The 22382-nt window shown below is 60.4% G+C and overlaps 1 protein-coding gene across 1 annotated transcript in view; it reads right to left on the bottom strand.

The window, feature by feature from the left end:
- The window catches only part of ZAN (zonadhesin), a 32321-nt gene extending 26454 nt beyond the window's left edge, over positions 1 to 5867 (bottom strand). Inside the window, exons 1-11 of the mRNA XM_054049501.1 lie at positions 5805 to 5867; positions 5232 to 5373; positions 4759 to 4955; positions 4477 to 4618; positions 3071 to 3187; positions 2671 to 2795; positions 2197 to 2342; positions 1777 to 1920; positions 1448 to 1543; positions 1120 to 1289; positions 1 to 104 (exon numbers count right to left, since the gene is read on the bottom strand). The exon at positions 1 to 104 is cut by the window's left edge and continues 102 nt beyond it. Of these exons, the coding sequence (XP_053905476.1) occupies positions 1 to 104; positions 1120 to 1289; positions 1448 to 1543; positions 1777 to 1920; positions 2197 to 2342; positions 2671 to 2795; positions 3071 to 3187; positions 4477 to 4618; positions 4759 to 4955; positions 5232 to 5373; positions 5805 to 5807 (1386 nt within the window). The 5' untranslated portion in view covers positions 5808 to 5867. The remainder of the gene's footprint in view (positions 105 to 1119; positions 1290 to 1447; positions 1544 to 1776; positions 1921 to 2196; positions 2343 to 2670; positions 2796 to 3070; positions 3188 to 4476; positions 4619 to 4758; positions 4956 to 5231; positions 5374 to 5804) is intronic.
- Between the last annotated feature and the right edge of the window lie 16515 nt (positions 5868 to 22382).

Below are 22382 nucleotides of genomic sequence, written 5' to 3'. Positions count from 1 at the left end.
GCAGTGCTGGGCTGGGCATTCGACGGGCGCAAAGGCCGGGCTGCAGGTCGGGGGGCACGGCTGGGCGCACAGGGTGTAGGAGCTGTTCGCTGGGCACGCCAGAGCTGCGGGGCAGAGAGAGCTGCATGATTAGGACGCCTGGGTTCTATCCTCGGCTCTGGGAGGGGAGTGGGGGCTGGTGGTTAGAGCAGGGGGGGCTGGGAGCCAGGACTCCTGGGTTCTCTCCCCGGCTCTGGGAGGGGAGTGGGGGCTGGTGGTTAGAGCAGGGGACGCTGGGAGCCAGGACTCCTGGGTTCTCTCCCTGGCTCTGGGAGGGGAGTGGGGGCTGGTGGTTAGAGCAGGGGGGGCTGGGAGCCAGGACTCCTGGGTTCTCTCCCCGGCTCTGGGAGGGGAGTGGGGGCTGGTGGGTTAGAGCAGGGGGGCTGGGAGCCAGGACTCCTGGGTTCTCTCCCCGGCTCTGGGAGGGGAGTGGGGGCTGGGTGGTTAGAGCAGGGGCGGGCTGGGAGCCAGGACTCCTGGGTTCTCTCCCCGGCTCTGGGAGGGGAGTGGGGGCTGGTGGTTAGAGCAGGGGGGGGGCTGGGAGCCAGGACTCCTGGGTTCTCTCCCCGGCTCTGGGAGGGGAGTGGGGGCTGGTGGTTAGAGCAGGGGGGGCTGGGAGCCAGGACTCCTGGGTTCTCCCCCCGGCTCTGGGAGGGGAGTGGGGGCTGGTGGTTAGAGCAGGGGGGGGGGCTGGGAGCCAGGACTCCTGGGTTCTCTCCCCGGCTCTGGGAGGGGAGTGGGGGCTGGTGGTTAGAGCAGGGGGGGCTGGGAGCCAGGACTCCTGGGTTCTCTCCCCGGCTCTGGGAGGGGGGTGGGGGCTGGTGGTTAGAGCAGGGGGGGCTGGAAGCCAGGACTCCTGGGATCTCTCCCCGGCTCTGGGAGGGGGGTGGGGGCTGGTGGGTTAGAGCAGGGGGAGCTGGGAGCCAGGACTCCTGGGTTCTCTCCCTGGCTCTGGGAGACGAGTGGGGGCTGGTGGGTTAGAGCAGGGGGGGCTGGTAGCCAGGACTCCTGGGTTCTCTCCCCGGCTCCGGGAGGGGAGTGGGGGCTGGCAGCCTGGATGCCTGGGTTCTGGCTACTCACGGCAGAGCTGGGGGCCCCTCCAGGGGTGCACGGGGGCGCCGGCGGCCTGGCAGGCGGCCGTGTAGGCCTGGAGCTGGGCGCAGAGGGTCTCCAGCAGCCCCTGGTACTGGCACATGTCGAAGAGGCAGTTCTCGAAATAGTGGGCGGGGGGGACCAGTTTGTGACAGTCCCTGTGGGGCAGGGGCAGAGAGTCAACCGTGTCCCCCAGCTCCCCCCTACAGCACAGCGCCCCTTAGCATCTCCCTGAAATACGGAGCCCCCCCAGCACCATGCTCCTCCGCAGCACAGCGCCCCCTTGTGCCCCTCCATAGCACGGAGCCCCCCTTACCTGAATGGCCCCTGGGGGTCGCGGATCCGTTCGCAGCTGGCCGTTATTTCGTCACCCGGGGTGCAGACGGGCTTGTCCGAGTCGTCAGGTCGGCACCTGGGGGGGTGAGACCCCAGCATCTATCACAGCCCCGCCCCCAGCAGGGCCGGATTCCCCAGTCCCCTCCGGCTCTCCAACAGCCATGCTGTCCCCCTGCCACTCCCCCGCCTCCCCGGGGCTTTCTCCTAAGGTACCGAATTCCCGCAGTGGCGGGTAGTTCTGCCGGCATCCCACCGCCCTGCGCTCCGGCCAGCACCCAGCAGGGGGCAGCGGTGGGGGCTGGGACTCACTGTGGGTCCTCGTCGTTGGGGGTTTGCCAGCTGTTCCCCAGCGCGGCCCCGTCCGCAGCTGGCCACCCGGCTGGCGTCCGGTTGTCGTTGTCGGGCACCCCATCGTAGTTCCCACAGAGCCCACACAGCAGCCCGGAGTAGGAGCTGGGGCGGGGGAGAGACAGAAGTGAGGGGGGCTGTGGGTCAGGAGTGAGGGGCACCAGCAGGGCTGGGGGGGCAGGGCTGGGCTAGCAGGGGCTGCGGGTCGGGAGTGAGGGGCACCGGCAGAGCTGGGGGTGGGCAGGGCTGGGTTAGCAGGGGCTGCGGGTCGGGAGTGAGGGGCACCGGCAGAGCGGGGGGGGGGGGGGGGGGGCTGGCCTGGCAGGGGCTGCGGGTCGGGAGTGAGGGGCACCGGCAGGGCTGGGGGAGGCCGGATCTCACCTGGGGGCCCGGATCTCCAGGTAGTGGTTCCCGTCCCAGCGCAGGGCCAGACCGAACGAGGTCTCCACGGCCACGTACTGGCCGCTGCGGGCCATGGACGAGTCCCGGGTGGGCCTGGCCGGCAGCGTCACCCGCGTCCCATTGATCTGGGGGGAGACAGGGAGGAAGAGCACGTGGATAACTGGGGGGTGGGTGGATGGAGGGGCAGGGGGCTGGGGGGATGGAGGTGGGTGGGGGGTAGGGCGTGGGTGAATAGAGGGGCAGGGGGCTGGGGGCAGGGAGGAAGGGCGAGTGGATAACTGGGGGGTGGGTGGATGGAGGCGGGTGGGGGACTGGGGGCAGAGAGGGGGTGTAGGTGGATGGAGGGGCAGGGGGCTGGGGGCAGGGAGGAAGGGCGAGTGGATAACGGGGGGGGTGGAGGGATGGATGGAGGGGACTGGGGTGGATGGAGGGGACCGGCGGGGGGGGTCTCACCAGGGTGCGCTGTCCCTTGAGCAGGGTGAGGCTGGCCCCCGGCAGGCTGACATAGACCGTGCGCAGGTAGGAGACGCCCCCGCGCCCCCGCTCCTCGTTCTTCCCCTCAACGCTGAACCAGGGCCCTGTGGGGAGAGTGGGGTGAGTGGGGGTGGGGTGGGCAGATGCAAAGGGGAGCTCCCTCCCCCGGAGCCAAGCGGGGGGACCCCTGAACAGGCTTTTGGGAGATTGTCCACATATCCCACCTCTGCCACAAGCAGAGATTATGGCCATGGACGTTTCACCTCCCGGTAACTCTCGTTGGCTAATGTACCTGTCGGTGGTGAGACCCGCCCCCTGCCCCCCCAGAGCCGGCCAAGGCGCTCCCTTGAGGCTGTTCCCTGCCTGCCCGGGCCCGTACCTGTGTAGTTGCCGCAGGGCCGGGCCAGGGTGTAGGTGCAGGTGCCCATGAAGTCGAGCCGTCGGCCGTCGAAGGTCTGGTAGTGGGGGTCCCCGGAGACGTAGCAGGGGGCGCTGGCTGCAGGGGGAGAGAACAGAGGGGTTGGTTGTGGGTGGAAGGGGGGGCTGGTGGGGGTGGGGTCCCAGGGGACCTGGGGGGCCAACAGGGGTCGCCCCCCCGATCTTCACTTCTGCTCCCAGCTCTGACCATAGCCCCCCCACCCAGTTCTGGTTTTAGGGTAAATAGTTCGGGTGGGGGTGGAGGAGCAGGACACAGCGGTGGGTATGTGGGGGGCTGGGAGTGATCGGTGGAGTGGAGGTGGGGTTACCAGTGGGGCAGGGGGGATCTATGGGGTGGGTGTTACCTGTGGGGTGGGGGCAGGGGGGAGATCTGTGGGGCTTGGGGGATCTATGGGGTGGGCATTACCTGTGGGGGAGGGGCAAGGGGAGATTTATGGGGCGGGTGTTACCTGTGGGACTGGGAACGGGGGGGGTTGGATGGGGTGGGGTCCCAGGGGACCTGTCGGGGGTGGGGATGTGGATGGGGCGGGCCAGTCAGGGGACTGGGAGCGCGGGCGTGGATGGGGGTGAGGTCCCGGGGGACCTGTCGGGGGTGGGGGTGTGGATGGGGCGGGGCAGTCAGGGGACTGGGAATGGAGGGGCGGATGGGGGTGGGGTCCTGGGGGACCTGTCGGGGGTGGGGGTGTGGATGGGGCGGGGCAGTCAGGGGACTGGGAGCGCGGGCGTGGATGGGGGTGGGGTCCCGGGGACCTGTCCGGGGCAGTCAGGGGAGGCTACACTACACGCCATGAATCGCTCCCTGATTGCTCGAGCGTGACCTGTGGGTAGTGTAGACGTAGCCTTCGCCGTGTGTGGTTTTGTGTTATTTTGCCGGGTGACTGACTTCGCTCTGGCTGTTACTTGGCACCACTTAAATCCTCCTTTTTATACTTAATAAAATCGCTTTTGCTTATTAATAACCCCAGGGAGTGATTACTACCTGGGGCGGGCCATTTATGGGTTTCCCCCGGGTAAGCTTTATACAGAGCCAAATGGATTGCTTTGGGGTTTGGACCCCATTGGAGCTGGGGGTCTGGGTGCTGGAGGCAGGGGGCACGTGGGTCAGAGCTGGGGCTGGGTTGTAGCAGGCCGGCGTGTCTGGCTCAGACCGGGCAGGGTGCTGCAGACCCAGGCTGGCAGGAAAACGGGCTCAGGGTATTTCAGCACGTCGGGGGCAGTTCCCAAGGGGGGTTCTGTGACCCAACCCATCACAGCAAGCGTTACCTGTGGTGTGGGGGCTGGGGAGATCTGTGGGGCAGGCATTACCTGTGGGGCGGGGGCCAGGGGGATCTATGGGGTGGGCATTACCTGTGGGGTGGCAGCCGTACAGGCCATTGTGGAGCCCGCAGGTTTCCGTGGGGCGGCACTGCCAGGCCTGGCAGTGGGTCCGGTTCCCCCCCTCACAGCGGCAGCGCGACCCACAGCCCGGCCCAAAGAACTCCTCGTCCAGCTGCAGGGGAGAGAGGGAAGGGGTGAGTAACCGAAGACCCCCCAAAATCCACCTGACTCCCGAGAGACCCCCTGAAATCCCCCCACCCCACAGTGACCCCTGAGTTCCTCCCCACCCCAAACCAAAGCGCCCCCCCTTACCTCATAGTACCCCCCAGCGTAGCTGCAGCCGCAGCCCCCCTGGGGGACACAGGCTCCCCCACTGAGCAGGAAGCCGGGGTCACACGTGCACCCCTCCAGGCAGGGCTCCTGGCAGCCCCTCACCCCGGCCTCAGGGCAGGCGGCGAGGCAGGGGGGGCTGCACGGGTCGTAATGGCTGTTGGGGGGGCAGAGCATGGCTGTGGGGAGGGGGGAAAGAGAGAGGAGTAAAAACCCCCGCCCCAGCCCCTCCCCTGTCCAGCCCCCTGCCCCACGGTGCCCCCTGCCGAGCCCCCGTCCCACCCTCTGCAGTACAGCACCCCCTGCTGAGCCCCCGCCCCATGGCGTCCCCTGCCAAGTCCCCCGCCCCACCCCTGCCCCCCGGCATCCCCTGCCGAGCCCCCCATCCCACCCCCTGCCCCACGGTGCCCCCTGCCAAGTCCCCCGCTCCACCCCTGCCCCCCAGCCCCACTCACGGCAGAGGGTCTGGTTGCGCCAGGGGCCCAGGCTGACGTTGTGGGCCTGGCACTGGGCTCCATAGCTGCCCAGGGCGGAGCAGAGCTGACGCCGGTCGCCCCCCAGCGCGCAGAGATCGAACACGCAGTCCTGGAAGAAGGTCTGGGAGGGGAGGAGGGGGGTTATTGGGGGGCCCCACGGACATCCCCCCCGGGTCCCAGTGCTCCGGGGCACGGCGTGGTGGAGGCATGGCAGGGAACCCCCCATGTCAGCCCCCCCAGGGGGCCCTGAACCCCCAGTGAACCCCCAGCCCCCTCAGCCCCATAGACCCCCATGGCCGTCCTGACTCCCACCTAACCCCCACCCCCATGACCCCCCATGATCCCTGCCTCTCCCCTTGGCCCCTCCAACCCTCACCCAGCCCCCTCACCCCCATAGCCCCCCATGGTCCCTCTGACACCCACCCAGCCTCCCTAAGACCCCCCCATACCCACCCAGCCCCCCTCACCCTCATAACCCACCCACCATGGCCCCCCTGACTCCCACCTAGCCCCCACCCCCATGGCCCCCCCAGCTCCCCGCCCCCCACTCACCATGGGGCTCAGCTGGCCGTGGCAGGGGGCGAAGGGCCCATCAGGGGCTAGCAGGAGCCCGCAGGCCCCGGGCCCCTCATAGTCCAGCCGCGCGTCTGCGGAGCACTGAGGGGTGACGGGGGGGCCGGCCGAGGTGCAGCTGGGGGGGAAGCAGAGAGGTGAGGGGGGCAGGAGGTGGTTTGGGGGAGTCTCCTGGGGGCCAGGGGGCCGTGGGTCTGTGGGGGGTGGGACTTCAGGCGGGCTGGGGTGGGGGGGTTGCTCTCTTGCAGGGGGTGGAGGTGTAGGGGGGTTGGGGGCGTTAAGGTGGCTGGGGGTGTGTGGGGTGTGGAGGGTTTGGGGGGGCTGTAGGGGAGAAGTGGAGGGCCATGGGAGATTTGGGGGGACAGTAGGGGGCAAGTGGGCGGTTTGGGGCAGTGTAGAGGAGCCGTAGGGACATGGGGAGTTTGGGGGGGCTGTAGAGGGGCAGTGGGGGGCATGGGAGATTTGGGGGGACAGTAGGGTGTGTGTGGGAGGTTTGGGGGGTGTAGGAGAGCTGTAGGTACATGGGATTGGGGGGCTGTAGGGGGGGACAGTGGGGGGCATGGGAGACTTGGGGTGACAGTAGGGGGCGTGTGGGAGGTTTCGGGGAGTGTAGGGAAGCCATAGGGACATGGGAGGTTTGGGGGACAGTAGGGGGGCATGTGGGTGGTTTGGGGGGGTATAGGGGAGCCGTAGGGACATGGGAGATTTGGGGGGACAGTAGGGGTGTGTGGGAGGTTTGGGGGGTGTCACTCACTTGCCAACACTCCAGCTGTCCCCGAAGTCCCCGGCCGAGCCGGCTGCACCCCCCGCCGGGGTCCGGAAGTCGTCACCGGGGTCCCCGTTGTAGTCACCGCAGAGACCGCACAGGGCACCCTGATACCTAGGGGGGTAGGGGCATCAGAGGGGGACAGAGATGCAACACCCCCTCCCCCATAACCCCCCCACTCCCTGCTCCTCCACCCCAGAGCCATGGCCCGCCCAGTTCCCCCATAACCCCCCCAATCTCTGCTGACCCCCAGCCCCTCTTTCCACCCCCCAACAGCCCCCACACCCCACTTCTGGGCTTTCTTCTGAGCCCACTAACCCCTCCCAGGACCCCCTGTGACCCCCAACTTCCATAGCCCCCTCCTGACCCCCATAAGCCCCAATTCACCCCCCACCAAACCCCCCGCCCCCTGCTTCACCCCCTCCCGATACTCACTGCTGGCTGACCCGGACTTCGGCGTAATGGTTCCCGTCATACCGGACAACCAGCCCAAAATCTGTCCGGACCTCGGCGAATGTCCCGGACAGACGGACGGACACGCCGGGGGTGGGGACTGCAGGGAGGGTCACCTGGGAGCCGTTCACCTGCAAACGCCAGGACCCCCCCACCTGGGGTTACACAGAGACCCCCCCGCCTGGCGCTGGGATGCAGCCACCTCTGTGGTGAGGCAGCTGCCCGCAGCACAGCGCCCCCTAGTGCTCCCGCTCCCTGCCCCACAGCGCCCCCTAGCACTGCCCTACGGCCAGACCTGCCTGCCAGGGGAGAGCGCTCCCTGCTGAGCCCCCTGTGACGGAGCAGGGAGCAGGGCAGATTTGACCTGGGAATGTTGCAGGGGGGTTGCAGTGAGGAGGGGGGACTTCCCTTGAAGGAAGCTACCTGAGCTGTAACCTGAGCCAGGAACGGGGGTGGGGAGAATTAACACCTTCTGCCCGGGAGACTGAACAAAGGAGAGGAGCAGCGGGAGGGGCTTGGAGTTTAGTTTCGGTTGGGGCTGGGTGGTGCAACGCAGGGAACCCCAAGCTGGGGTCTAAGCTCCCTGAACCTCCCGGAGGGACCTAATTGAGGGGGTCTGGTCGTACCTACACGCTCTGCTTGAGACTGTGTTCCTGTCCTTAAATAAACCTTCTGCTTTACTGGCTGGTTGAGAGTCGCAGTGAATCTCGGGAAGAGGGGTGCAGGGCCCTAACTCCCCCACAATCCGCAACACCCCCCATCCCGCTCCCTGCCGCACAGCGCCCCCTAGCGCCGCCCTGGGGCCAGCCCCGTCTGCCAGGGGAGAGCGCCCCCTGCTGAGCCCCTCCCCCATCCCGCTCCCTGCCCCACAGCGCCCCCTAGCACTGCCCTACGGCCAGACCTGCCTGCCAGGGGAGAGCGCCCCCTGCTGAGCCCCTCCCCCACTCCGCTCCCTGCCCCACAGTGCCCCCTAGCACTGCCCTACGGCCAGACCTGCCTGCCAGGGGAGAGCACCCCCTGCTGAGCCCCCCATCCCGCTCCCTGCCCCACAGCGCCCCCTAGCGCCACCCTGAGGTCCGTACCTGCACCACGCGGTTCTTGAGCAGAGCAACGGAAGCTCCTGGCAGCTCCAGGAACACGGCCCGGACGTAGGACACAGTGCTCTGCCCATACCGGTGCTCGTTGGCAGCGTGGACGGCGAAGGGGGCCAGGGCCAGGCTGGCGTTGCAGGGCTGGGCTAGGACGTAGGTGCAGGTGCCCTGGAAATCAAACTTCCTCTTGTCGAAGGTGGTGTAGTGCGGGTCGCCCGATGCCACGCAGGTCGCGGAGTCTGGGGGTAGCCAGAGCTAAGCACCAGCCCCCAGAGCCAGGGAGAAAACCCAGGAGTCCGGGCTCCCAGCCCCCTCTGCTCTAACCCACCAGCCCCCACTGTAGATCAATCTCTAATAATTTTCATATGACTTTACATTGTGCCTCTTCATATAACCTTGTGGTGGGTCTACCTATGTGTGACCTCTGTTTTCATGGGACTTTGTATCAAAGCCTCATTTAGAAACTTTGCATTGCCCTTGGTAGAATATTATAGCCCCTAAGGATAAAATAAGATAGAAGAAACATTTCTTTTTGCTAGCAGTAGAACAAGAGCTCTCCCCCCCCCCCCCACTCTTAATCAATTGCCCTGTTGAATGAATGAGGTGTGGATGAGCAAGGCATGGAAGGCAGCACCTCCAGACAGCCTCAACTGTTGGAGAGGGGCTGGGAGCCAGACCCAAGGACAATAAAACGTGTCAAGTGGGCTCATTAAAGACAAGCAAACATACCGATGGCCTCGGGGGTTAGAAGCAAGCACCTTCTTTTGGAAACACCCTCTTTGCAGCATTGGGACAACACTCAAAAGAAAGCAGCACAAAGGACCAATGGACACAGACACAGAGTTTGAATCTGGTCTAAATTTGCATAAGAGAAAAGCTGCTATAAAAGTGAGGTGTCTTGCAGAGGACCCCGGGTCTCGTCTTGTCAACATGGGAGCATCGATCCGGATCGGCAGAAGCCCGGCTCCACCCCCTCCCCCATCTAACTCACCTGGCCAGTGAAGTTAAGGGGAGCAACTAATTGGTAACAACAAGACGGAGTGTGTTTGTGTGTGTGTGTGTGTGTAAGTGTAATATATTATATGCATATAATACAGTGTTAATGAATACATGTATTACTAATAAATGTGGCGTTTTGTCTTATTCCCCCTGAAAAGATCCTGGGCAGTACTTTAAGTACAACACCACTCCCCTCCCAGAGCCGGGGAGAGAACCCAGGAGTCCGGGCTCCCAGCCCCCTCTGCTCTAACCCACCAGCCCCCACTCCCCTCCCAGAGCCGGGGAGAGAACCCAGGCGTCCTGGTTCCCAGCACCTCTGCTCTGACCCACCAGCCATCACTCCCCTTCCCGAGCCGGGGAGAGAACCCAGGCGTCCTGGCTCCCAGCACCCCCGCTTTGACCCACCAGCCCTCACTCCCTTTCCCAAGCCGGGGACACAACCCAGGAGTCCTGGCTCCCAGCTCCCCTTGCTCTAACCCACCAGCCCCCACTCCCCTCCCAGAGCCGGGGAGAGAACCCAGGAGTCCTGGCTCCCCACGCTCCCACTACGGGGGTCCCCCAAGAACTCACCTATTGGGAAGCACCCCTGTACCCCATCCCCATGGCTGACACAGTGCTGGTTGGGTCGGCAGCTGGCATCAGAGCAGCGGGTGTTGTTGTTAGACAGACAGTGGCAGATCTCCTGGCAGCCATCGGCGTAGATCACCTCACCGGGCTAGGGACAAATGGACACGGGTGAGAGAACCCAGGAGTCCGGGCTCCCAGCACCCCCTGCTCTAACCACCAGCCCCCACTCCGCTCTCAGAGCCGGGGAGAGAACCCAGAAGTCCTGGCTCCCAGCCTCCCCTGCTCTAACCCACCAGTCCCCACCTCCCTCCCAGAGCCGGGGAGAGAACCCAGGAGTCCTGGCTCCCAGCACCCCCTGCTCTAACCACCAGCCCCCACTCCACTCTCAGAGCCGGGGAGAGAACCCAGAAGTCCTGGCTCCCAGCCCCCCCTGCTCTAACCCACCAGTCCCCACCTCCCTCCCAGAGCCGGGGAGAGAACCCAGGAGTCCGGGCTCCCAGCACCCCCTGCTCTAACCACCAGCCCCCACTCCGCTCTCAGAGCTGGGGAGAGAACCTAGAAGTCCTGGCTGACCTGGTAGTAGGTGTGGTTGTAGAAGCAGCCGCAGTCCGTGGGGGGGACGCAGTGCCCCCCGCTCAGCAGGTGCCCGGGGTCGCACTGGCAGCCCGGCTGGCAGGGCAGGTCGCAGCTCAGGTGGGGGTCATCACAGCGCGGGGGGCAGGCCAGGCCACACGTCTCGTAATGGGCATTCGGGGGGCATGGGATGGAGGTGCCTGCGGAGGGAGCATCTGGTCAAACCACCACCCAACGGGCCTGGCCCCGGGGGGCTATGTGGGGCAGGGGAGTAGGGGGTCTGTTCCCACAGAGCCCCCGCCCAGGGGATTTGGGGACATGGGGGGAGGGGAAGAGCCCGGCCACCCACCCTACACCTCCATGGGGCAACGCACCTGGCCAAGTCGATGGGGTCACAGAGGGGGCTGGAGACCCAGAAGTGGGGGTGGAGCCAGTTGCTACAGTGGTGGCTGCTGTGGTCCCACTGGGGGCGGTGCTGGTTGCTATGGGGCTGGTTGTCGTCGTGCCAGTGGTGGAGGGGCCAGTTGCTATGGGGCTGGTTGTCATGGTTTCACTGGGGGTGGAGCTGGTTGCTATAGTGGTGGTTGCCGTGGTTCCACTGGGGGCAGTGCCAGTTGCTATGGGACTGGTTGCTGTGGCCTCACTAGGGGCGGAGCCGGTTGCTATAGTGGTGGTTGCCATGGTGCCAGTGGGGGAGGTGCCGGTTGCTATGGGACTGGTTGCCGTGGTCCCACTGGGGGCAGAGCCGGTTGCTATAGTGGTGGTTGCCATGGTGCCAGTGGGGGTGGAGTCGGTTCCTATGGTGGTGGTTGCCGTGGTGCCAGTGGGTGTAGAGCCAGTTGCTACGGTGGTGGTTGCCGTGGTCCCAGTGGGTGTAGAGCCAGTTGCTACGGTGGTGGTTGCCGTGGTCCCAGTGGGTGTAGAGCCAGTTGCTACGGTGGTGGTTGCCGTGGTCCCAGTGGGTGTAGAGCCAGTTGCTACGGTGGTGGTTGCCGTGGTCCCAGTGGGTGTAGAGCCAGTTGCTACGGTGGTGGTTGCCGTGGTCCCAGTGGGTGTAGAGCCAGTTGCTACGGTGGTGGTTGCTGTGGTCCCAGTGGGGGTGGAGCCAGTTGCTACGGTAGTGATTGCCGTGGTCCCAGTGGGTGTAGAGCCAGTTGCTATTGTGGTGGTTGCTGTGGTCCCAGTGGGTGTAGAGCCAGTTGCTACGGTGGTGGTTGCCGTGGTGCCACTGAGGGCGGTGCCAGTTCCTACGGTGGTGGTTGCCGTGGGACGCATCGCTGTGGTGCCGCTGGGGGTGGCAGTCCCTGCTGGGGAGGAGCCTGGGCCCCCAGGGCTGGTGGGGGCTGTGAGGCTGGGAGCTGGCGTGGGTGGGGTAACCGGGGCTCCTAGGGTGGGGGACACAACAGAGCCGCACATGAGCGGGAGGGACACGTGTGCTGGGTTCCCCCCGACATGGGTCTCTTGGCACATGCCGTGCACACACCATGCACATGCCTTACACACGCCTGGCACACACCCCATTCACGGATGCTCACGGACACACACAACACCCGGCATTTCTCCCCCTCTCTCCTGTCAGCCCAGCCGCCCATCCCCATGGACACAGCCCCCCCCAAGACTGAAACCCCCCCAGCACCTCTCACCTGGGCAGGGTCCCCTCCGCACCGACACATTGTCCAGGGCCACGTCGAGGTACGGCAGGTCGCCCCGCACCACTTCAAAGATGATCTAAGTCAACAGAGCGGAATCAGGGGCCAGCCAGCTGCTCCCTCTCCCCAGGGGCCCATCTACCCCAGCCTTCCGCCTGCCCCGAGATCTGTCCCCCTGGGCCCAGCTACCCCAGCCTCCCGCCTGCCCCGAAATCAGCCCCCCTGGGCCCATCTACCCTGGCCTCCTGCTTGCCCCAAGATCAGGCTCCCGGCCCTTTCCCACCCTGCAGCAGGGAGTTCCAGGGATACCAAAGTGGAAGCAGCAATGCCGCAGAGGGCTAAGGAATCGGGGGACACCCTAGAATGGTGGAAGGGAGCTCTCCTCACCCCAGCCCAGCCCCCCACCCCCACAATCCCGCTCACCCGGGTGGGCTGCAGGCGGCCGGCGGGCACGGTGACAGAGCCCAGCAGCCAGGCCGGGCTCTGGAGGCCGGTGCGGGTCCAGAGGGGGAGGCCAGGGCCAGAGGGCCCCCAGGCCAGCACCCGGAGCTGGGTTCCGGTTTCCACGATGCCGGCCATGTAGTAGTAAAACTCCACGCACACGGCATCAGCGGTGCAGAAATCCCGGGACTCCAGACGCACGGACTGGCCCGGCCACAGGCTCCCAGCCTCGGCGTAGATGTAATAGCCCTCTGGGGAGGTGAGGGGGGAGACGGGGGCAGTTAACAGGAGACACCAAGGAAATACCCATACAAACCACTTGGGTAAGTTCAGCTTATGGGTCACAAAGTGAACGGGCGGATGGATGGACGGATGGATGGCTGTGTTTGGGGATGGATGGATGGATGGACAGATGGATGGATGGATGGATGGATGGACGGATGGATGGATGTGTAAGTGGATGGATGGATGGATGGACGGACAGATGGATGGATGGATGTGTAAGGGGATGGATGGACAGACGGATGGATGGATGGATGGATGTCTAAGGGGATGGATGGACAGACAGATGGATGGATGTGTTTGGGGATGGATGGACGGACAGACGGATAGATGGATGTGTAAGGGGATGGATGCATAGACGGATGGACGGATGGATGTGTAAGGGGATGGATGGATGGACGGATGGATGGATGGATGTGTAAGGGGATGGATGGATGTGTAAGTGGATGGATGGACGGATGGACGGATGGATGTGTAAGGGGATGGATGGACAGACGGATGGATGGATGGATGTCTAAGGGGATGGATGGACGGACAGATGGATGGATGTGTTTGGGGATGGATGGACGGACGGACGGATAGATGGATGTGTAAGGGGATGGATGGACAGATGGATGGATGGATGGATGTCTAAGGGGATGGATGGACGGACAGATGGATGGATGTGTTTGGGGATGGATGGACGGAGGGATGGATGGATGTGTTTGGGGATGGATGGACGGATGGACGGAGGGATGGATGGACGGACGGACGGATGGATGGATGGATGTGTAAGGGGATGGATGGATGGATGTGTAAGGGGATGGATGAATGGACGGACGGATGGATGGATGGATGGATGAGTAAGGGCATGGATGGATGGATGGACGGACGGATGGATGAATGTGTAAGGGGATGGATGGATGGACGGATGGAAGGATGGATGGATGTGTAAGTGGATGGATGGACGGACGGACGGATGGATGGATGGATGTGTAAGGGGATGGATGGACAGACGGATGGATGGATGGATGTCTAAGGGGATGGATGGATGGACGGACGGATGGATGGATGGATGGATGGATGGATGTGTAAGAGGATGGATTGATGGACGGATGGATGGATGGATGTCTAAGGGAATGGATGGATGGACGGACGGACGGATGGATGGATGTGTAAGGGGATGGATGGATGTACGGACGGATGGATGGATGTATTAGGGGATGGATGGATGGACGGATGGATGGATGGATGTGTAAGGGGATGGATGGATGGACGGACGGATGGATGGATGGATGGATGGATGGATGTGTAAGAGGATGGATTGATGGACGGACGGATGGATGAATGTGTAAGGGGATGGATGGATGGACGGATGGAAGGATGGATGGATGTGTAAGTGGATGGATGGACGGACGGACGGATGGATGGATGGATGTGTAAGGGGATGGATGGACAGACGGATGGATGGATGGATGTCTAAGGGGATGGATGGATGGACGGACGGATGGATGGATGGATGGATGGATGTGTAAGAGGATGGATTGATGGACGGACGGACAGATGGATGGATGTGTAAGGGGATGGATGGATGTACGGACGGATGGATGGATGTATTAGGGGATGGATGGATGGACAGATGGATGGATGGATGGATGGATGGACGGATGGATGGATGTGTAAGTGGATGGATGGATGGATGGACGGACGGATGGATGGATGGATGTGTAAGGGGATGGATGAATGGATGGATGGATGGATGGATGGATGGATGTGTAAGGGGATGGATGGATGTGTAAGTGGATGGATGGATGGATGGACGGATGGATGGATGGATGGATGTGTAAGGGGATGGATGAATGGATGGATGGATGGATGGATGTGTAAGGGGATGGATGGATGTGTAAGTGGATGGATGGACGGATGGACAGATGGATGTGTAAGGGGATGGATGGACAGACGGATGGATGGATGGATGGATGTCTAAGGGGATGGATGGACAGACAGATGGATGGATGTGTTTGGGGATGGATGGACGGACAGACGGATAGATGGATGTGTAAGGGGATGGATGCATAGACGGATGGACGGATGGATGTGTAAGGGGATGGATGGATGGACGGATGGATGGATGGATGTGTAAGGGGATGGATGGATGTGTAAGTGGATGGATGGACGGATGGACGGATGGATGTGTAAGGGGATGGATGGACAGACGGATGGATGGATGGATGTCTAAGGGGATGGATGGACGGACAGATGGATGGATGTGTTTGGGGATGGATGGACGGACGGACGGATAGATGGATGTGTAAGGGGATGGATGGACAGATGGATGGATGGATGGATGTCTAAGGGGATGGATGGACGGACAGATGGATGGATGTGTTTGGGGATGGATGGACGGATGGACGGAGGGATGGATGGATGTGTTTGGGGATGGATGGACGGATGGACGGAGGGATGGATGGACGGACGGACGGATGGATGGATGGATGTGTAAGGGGATGGATGGATGGATGTGTAAGGGGATGGATGAATGGACGGACGGATGGATGGATGGATGGATGAGTAAGGGCATGGATGGATGGATGGACGGACGGATGGATGAATGTGTAAGGGGATGGATGGATGGACGGATGGAAGGATGGATGGATGTGTAAGTGGATGGATGGACGGACGGACGGATGGATGGATGGATGTGTAAGGGGATGGATGGACAGACGGATGGATGGATGGATGTCTAAGGGGATGGATGGATGGACGGACGGATGGATGGATGGATGGATGGATGGATGGATGGATGTGTAAGAGGATGGATTGATGGATGGATGGATGGATGGATGTCTAAGGGAATGGATGGATGGACGGACGGACGGATGGATGTATTAGGGGATGGATGGATGGACGGATGGATGGATGGATGTGTAAGGGGATGGATGGATGGACGGACGGATGGATGGATGGATGGATGGATGGATGGATGTGTAAGAGGATGGATTGATGGACGGACGGATGGATGAATGTGTAAGGGGATGGATGGATGGACGGATGGAAGGATGGATGGATGTGTAAGTGGATGGATGGACGGACGGACGGATGGATGGATGGATGTGTAAGGGGATGGATGGACAGACGGATGGATGGATGGATGGATGGATGTGTAAGAGGATGGATTGATGGACGGACGGACAGATGGATGGATGTGTAAGGGGATGGATGGATGTACGGACGGATGGATGGATGTATTAGGGGATGGATGGATGGACAGATGGATGGATGGATGGATGGATGGATGGATGTGTAAGGGGATGGATGGATGTGTAAGTGGATGGATGGATGGATGGACGGATGGATGGATGGATGGATGTGTAAGGGGATGGATGAATGGATGGATGGATGTGTAAGGGGATGGATGGATGTGTAAGTGGATGGATGGACGGATGGACGGATGGATGGATGGCTGGATGTGTAAGGGGATGGATGAATGGATGGATGGATGGATGGATGTGTAAGGGGATGGCTGGATGTGTAAGTGGATGGATGGACGGATGGACAGATGGATGTGTAAGGGGATGGATGGACAGACGGATGGATGGATGGATGGATGTCTAAGGGGATGGATGGACAGACAGATGGATGGATGTGTTTGGGGATGGATGGACGGACAGACGGATAGATGGATGTGTAAGGGGATGGATGCACAGACGGATGGACGGATGGATGGATGGATGTGTAAGGGGATGGATGGATGTGTAAGTGGATGGATGGACGGATGGACGGATGGATGTGTAAGGGGATGGATGGACAGATGGATGGATGGATGGATGTCTAAGGGGATGGATGGACGGACAGATGGATGGATGTGTTTGGGGTTGGATGGACGGACGGACGGATAGATGGATGTGTAAGGGGATGGATGGACAGATGGATGGATGGATGGATGTCTAAGGGGATGGATGGACGGACAGATGGATGGATGTGTTTGGGGATGGATGGACGGATGGACGGAGGGATGGATGGATGTGTTTGGGGATGGATGGACGGACAGACGGATGGATGGACGGACGGACGGATGGATGGATGGATGGATGGATGTGTAAGGGGATGGATGGATGGATGTGTAAGGGGATGGATGAATGGACAGACGGATGGATGGATGGATGAGTAAGGGCATGGATGGATGGATGGACGGACGGATGGATGAATGTGTAAGGGGATGGATGGATGGACGGATGGAAGGATGGATGGATGTGTAAGTGGATGGATGGACGGACGGACGGATGGATGGATGGATGTGTAAGGGGATGGATGGACAGACGGATGGATGGATGGATGTCTAAGGGGATGGATGGATGGACGGACGGATGGATGGATGGATGGATGGATGGATGTGTAAGAGGATGGATTGATGGACGGATGGATGGATGGATGTCTAAGGGAATGGATGGATGGACGGACGGACGGATGGATGGATGTGTAAGGGGATGGATGGATGTACGGACGGATGGATGGATGTATTAGGGGATGGATGGATGGACGGATGGATGGATGGATGTGTAAGGGGATGGATGGATGGACGGACGGATGGATGGATGGATGAGTAAGGGGATGGATGGATGGATGGATGGGTGGATGGATGTGTGAGAGAATGGATGGATGCACGGACGAACAGACAGATGGATGTGTAAGGGGATGGATGGACGGACGGATGGATGGATGGATGTGTAAGGGGATGGATGGACGGACGGATGGGTGGATGGATGGATGGATGGATCTGTAAGAGGATGGATTGACGGACGGATGGATGGATAGATGTGTAAGGGGATGGATGGATAGGCGGACGGAAGGATGGATGGATGTGTAAGGGGATGGATGGATGGATGGACGGATGGATGGATGGATGGATGGGTCTGTAAGAGGATGGATTGACTGATGGATGGATGGATAGGTTTGTTTGGGGATGGATAGATGGATGGATGGATGGATGGATAGTTGGGTTTGGGGATGGATATATGGATGGACGGATGGATGGATAGCTCTGTATGGGGATGGATGGATGGATGGATGGATGGATGGATGGGTTTGGGGATGGATATATGGATGGACGGATGGATGGATAGCTCTGTATGGGGATGGATGGATGGATGGATGGATGGATAGCTGTGTTTGGGGGTGGACGGATAGACGAATGGATGGACAGATAGCTGTGTATGGGGATGGATGGGTGGATGGATGGATGGATGGACGTGTAAGTGGTTGGATGGATGGATGGATGGATGGATGGATGGATGGATGGCTGTGTTTGGGGATGGATGGATGGATAGCTGTGTATGGGGATAGATGGTTGGATGGATGGATAGCTGTATTTGGGGTTGGATGGATGGATGGATAGCTGTGCTTGGGGTTGGATGGATGGATGGATGGATGGATGGATGGATGGATGGATAGCTGTGTTTCGGGATGGATGGATGGACGGACGGATGGATGAACGGATAGCTGTGTATGGGGATGGATGGATGGACAGATGTATGGATAGCTATGTTTGGGGATGGATGGATGGATGGACAGATGTATGGATAGCTATGTTTGGGGATGGATGGATGGATGGACAGATGGACAGATGGATGTATGTGTAAGAGGATGGATGGATGGATGAATGAATGGACGGATAGCTGTGTATGGGCATGGATGGATGGATGGATGGATGGATAGCTGTGTATGGGGATGGATGGATGGATGGATGGTGTGACGAACTGGGACTTTTTTTAATGTGGTCTTTGAATGCTGAGTGGGGAGTGTGGCTAGGACGGTCTGCACTGGGGGATGGGAGACTGGCCTTGAGGGAAGATCCCGGAGCCTGTAACGTGAACACCCAGGAGGGGGTTGGGGCCAGGTGACACCTCTGCCCAGGAAACTGGACAAAGGCTGGGGGAGGAGCCGGGGGAGGCTGGATGAGAGACACTGGAGGGACTGAGAGTTTCAGGAGCTGGCTGGTAATGGAGGGATCCCAGATGGGGCTCTGACCCCCCCAAGGGGCTGTGGTGCCCCAAGATGGACCTAACTGGGGGGGGGGGTCCTGTTGTCTGTGTCTGCAAGACCTGTCTTGGACTGTGTTCCTGTTGTGTAAGAATCATAGAATCATAGAATAGAATCATAGAATCTCAGGGTTGGAAGGGACCTCAGGAGGTATCTAGTCCAACCCCCTGCTCAAAGCAGGACCAATTCCCAACTAAACCATCCCAGCCAGGGCTTTGTCAAGCCGGTCCTTAAAAACCTCCAAGGAAGGAGATTCCACCACCTCCCTAGGTAACGCATTCCAGTGCTTCACCACCCTCCTAGTGAAATAGTGTTTCCTAATATCCAACCCAGACCTCTCCCACTGCAACTTGAGACCATTGCTCCTTGTTCTGTCATCTGCCACCACTGAGAACAGCCGAGCTCCATCCTCTTTGGATCCCCCTTCAGGTAGTTGAAGGCTGCTATCAAATCCCCCCTCACTCTTCTTTTCTGCAGACTAAACAATCCCATTTCCCTCAGCCTCTCCTCATAACTCATGTGCTCCAGACCCCTAATCATTTTTGTTGGCCTCCGCTGGACTCTTTCCAATTTTTCCACATCCTTCTTGTAGTGTGGGGCCCAAAACTGGACACAGTACTCCAGATGAGGCCTCACCCATGTCGAATAGAGGGGAACGATCACGTCCCTCGATCTGCTGGCAATGCCCCTACTTATACACCCCAAAATGCCGTTAGCCTTCTTGGCAACAAGGGCACACTGTTGACTCATATCCAGCTTCTCGTCCACTGTGACCCCTAGGTCCTTTTCTGCAGAACTGCTACCTAGCCATTCGGTCCCTAGTCTGTAGCAGTGCATGGGATTCTTCCGTCCTAAGTGCAGGACTCTGCCCTTGTCCTTGTTGAACCTCATCAGGTTTTTTTTGGCCCAATCCTCTAATTTGTCTAGGTCCCTCTGTATCCGATCCCTACCCTCTAGTGTATCTACCACGCCTCCTAGTTTAGTGTCATCTGCAAACTTGCTGAGAGTGCAGTCCACACCATCCTCCAGATCATTAATAAAGATATTTAACAAAACCGGCCCCAGGACCGACCCTTGGGGCACTCCGCTTGAAACCGGCTGCCAACTAGACATGGAACCATTGATCACTACCCGTTGAGCCCGACGATCTAGCCAGCTTTCTATCCACCTTACAGTCCATTCATCCAGCCCATACTTCTTTAACTTGGCGGCAAGAATACTGTGGGAGAACGTATCAAAAGCTTTGCTAAAGTCAAGGAATAACACATCCACTGCTTTCCCCTCATCCACAGAGCCAGTTATCTCATCATAGAAGGCAATTAGGTTAGTCAGGCACGACTTCCCCTTGGTGAATCCATGCTGACTGTTCCTGATCACTTTCCTCTCCTCTAAGTGTTTCATAATTGATTCCTTGAGGACCTGCTCCATGAAGGGGATGGATGGATGGATGGATGGATGGATGGATGGATAGTTGGGTTTGGGGGTGGACGGATGGATGAATGGATGGATAGCTGTGTTTGGAGGTGGATGGCTGGACGGATGGCTGGACGGATAGCTGTGTATGGGGATGGATGGGTGGATGGATGGATGGATGTGTAAGTGGTTGGGTGGATGGATGGATGGATGGATGGATGGATGGATGGATAGCTGTGTTTGGGGATGGATGGATGGACGGATGGACAGATAGCTGTATATGGGGATGGATGGATGGATGGATGGATGGATGTGTAAGTGGTTGGATGGATGAATGGATGGACAGCTGTGTTTGGGGTTGGATGGATGGATGGATGGATGGATGGATGGATGGATGGATACCTGTGTTTGGGGATGGATGGATAGATGTGTAAGGGGATGGATGGATGGTTGGATGTGTAAGGGGATGGATGGATGAATGGATGGATGGATAGCTGTGTTTGGGGGTGGACGGATGGATGGATGGATGTGTAAGGGGATGGATGGATGGATAGATGGATGTGTAAGGGGATGGATGGATGGATGGATGGATGTGTAAGGGGAAGGATGGACAGATGTATGGATGGAAGTGTAAGGGAATGGATGGACGGATGGATGGATGGGGGAGGAGGATGGATGGATGGATGGATGTGTAAAGGGATAGATGGATGTGTAAGGGGATGGATGGACAGAGGGATGGATGGATGGATGGATGTGTAAGGGGAGGGATGGACGGATGGATGGATGGGGGAGGAGGATAGCTGGATGGATGGATGGATGTGTAAGGGGAGGGATGGATGGATGGATTGATAGGTTTGTTTGGGGATGGATGGATGGATGGATGGATGGATGGATGGATAGCTGTGTTTGGGGATGGATGGATGGACGGATGGACAGATAGCTGTGTTTGGGGATGGATGGATGGATGGGATGGATGGATGGATGGATGGCTGTGTTTGGGGATGGATGGATGGACGGATGGACAGATAGCTGTGTTTGGGGATGGATGGATGGATGGATGGATGGATGGATGGATGGCTGTGTTTGGGGATGGATGGATGGATGGATGGATGGATGTGTTTGGGGATGGATGGATGGATGGATGAAAGGACAGATGGATGGATGGATGGACAGAGGGTGTGGGGGGGATGGATGGATTGACAGACCGAGAGCCAGGGTGGCAGGCCTGGCGGGGGGCGGGGGGGATGGCAGGTTTAACCCCACATCTCCTTACCACCGTGGGGATAGTCCCCCGGCGGCCCGGTCTCCTCGGTGGGCGTGGGCTGGTTGGTGCGGATCCAGTTGCCGGCATCGTCGTTGGGCTGGGCCCAGCCGCACAGCGGGTTGCTGGCGTTGTTGAAGTCGCACTGGGTGAAGGTCTCTACAGGGGGCAGGAAGCGGGGGAGCCTGTCAGGGCAGAACGGCCGCGACCCCTCCCACATCACGCCCAGCTCCCCACCCCCGGGGCTGCACCCAGCGGAGACTGAGCGCTGTTACCTTCGCATGGCCACACCCGGACGCTGTCCACCGCCAACCCGGGCTCCGGCTTCTCGGCATAGCTGCCCTGGAAAACAAACTGGGGGGTGGGGGAGACGCAAAGACGGGGGGTGAGTCCACAGGGTCAGGTGGAGGACACTCCCCTCCCTAGGTTCCTCCCCCCAGGCCTCCCCCCTGCCCCCCCTTTACCTGAATCTCGCTGGTCCCAGTATAATTCACCAGTCCCCACTGCCAGTCAGCTCCCTGGTCCCCCCGGAGGCTCAGAAGTGGGGTCCCCAGATCAGCTCCTGTCACCCCTACAGGCAAAGAGAAACACGGGTTATATATGGAAACCCCTCGCCCAGCACTGAGATGCAGCCACCTCTGGGGCGGGGCGGCCGGTTATCCAGGGACCCCTCGCCCAGCACTGAGATGCAGCCACCTCTGGGGCGGGGCGGCTGGTTATACAGGGACCCCTCGCCCAGGGCTCAGATGCGGTCACTTCTGGGGTGGGCTTGCTAGTTATACAGGGAAAGCCCACCCCAGCGGGGGGATGTCTGTGTGGCAGGAGGCCTCCCTGCCAGCAGAGACATCCCTGATCAGCTCAACCCCAAAATATCCCACCTCTGCCACCACTGTCTCACTGAGAAAGGAAATGATACTGGCACTTCCTACCCCTGCAAATCCAAATGAGAATGGGGCCATACCCTGGGGCCGGGGCGTTGGCATGAGAGGCGGGGCTGTGGCCTGAGGGGTGGAGCTTAATCCAGCCCTATATTTGAGACCCAGG

The sequence above is a fragment of the Malaclemys terrapin genome, chromosome 15, assembly GCF_027887155.1.
Source record: "Malaclemys terrapin pileata isolate rMalTer1 chromosome 15, rMalTer1.hap1, whole genome shotgun sequence".
NCBI classification, from domain to species: Eukaryota; Metazoa; Chordata; order Testudines; family Emydidae; genus Malaclemys; species Malaclemys terrapin.
The sequence above is the reverse complement of the archived record's forward strand: the minus strand, read 5'-3'. Positions and strand labels throughout refer to the sequence as shown.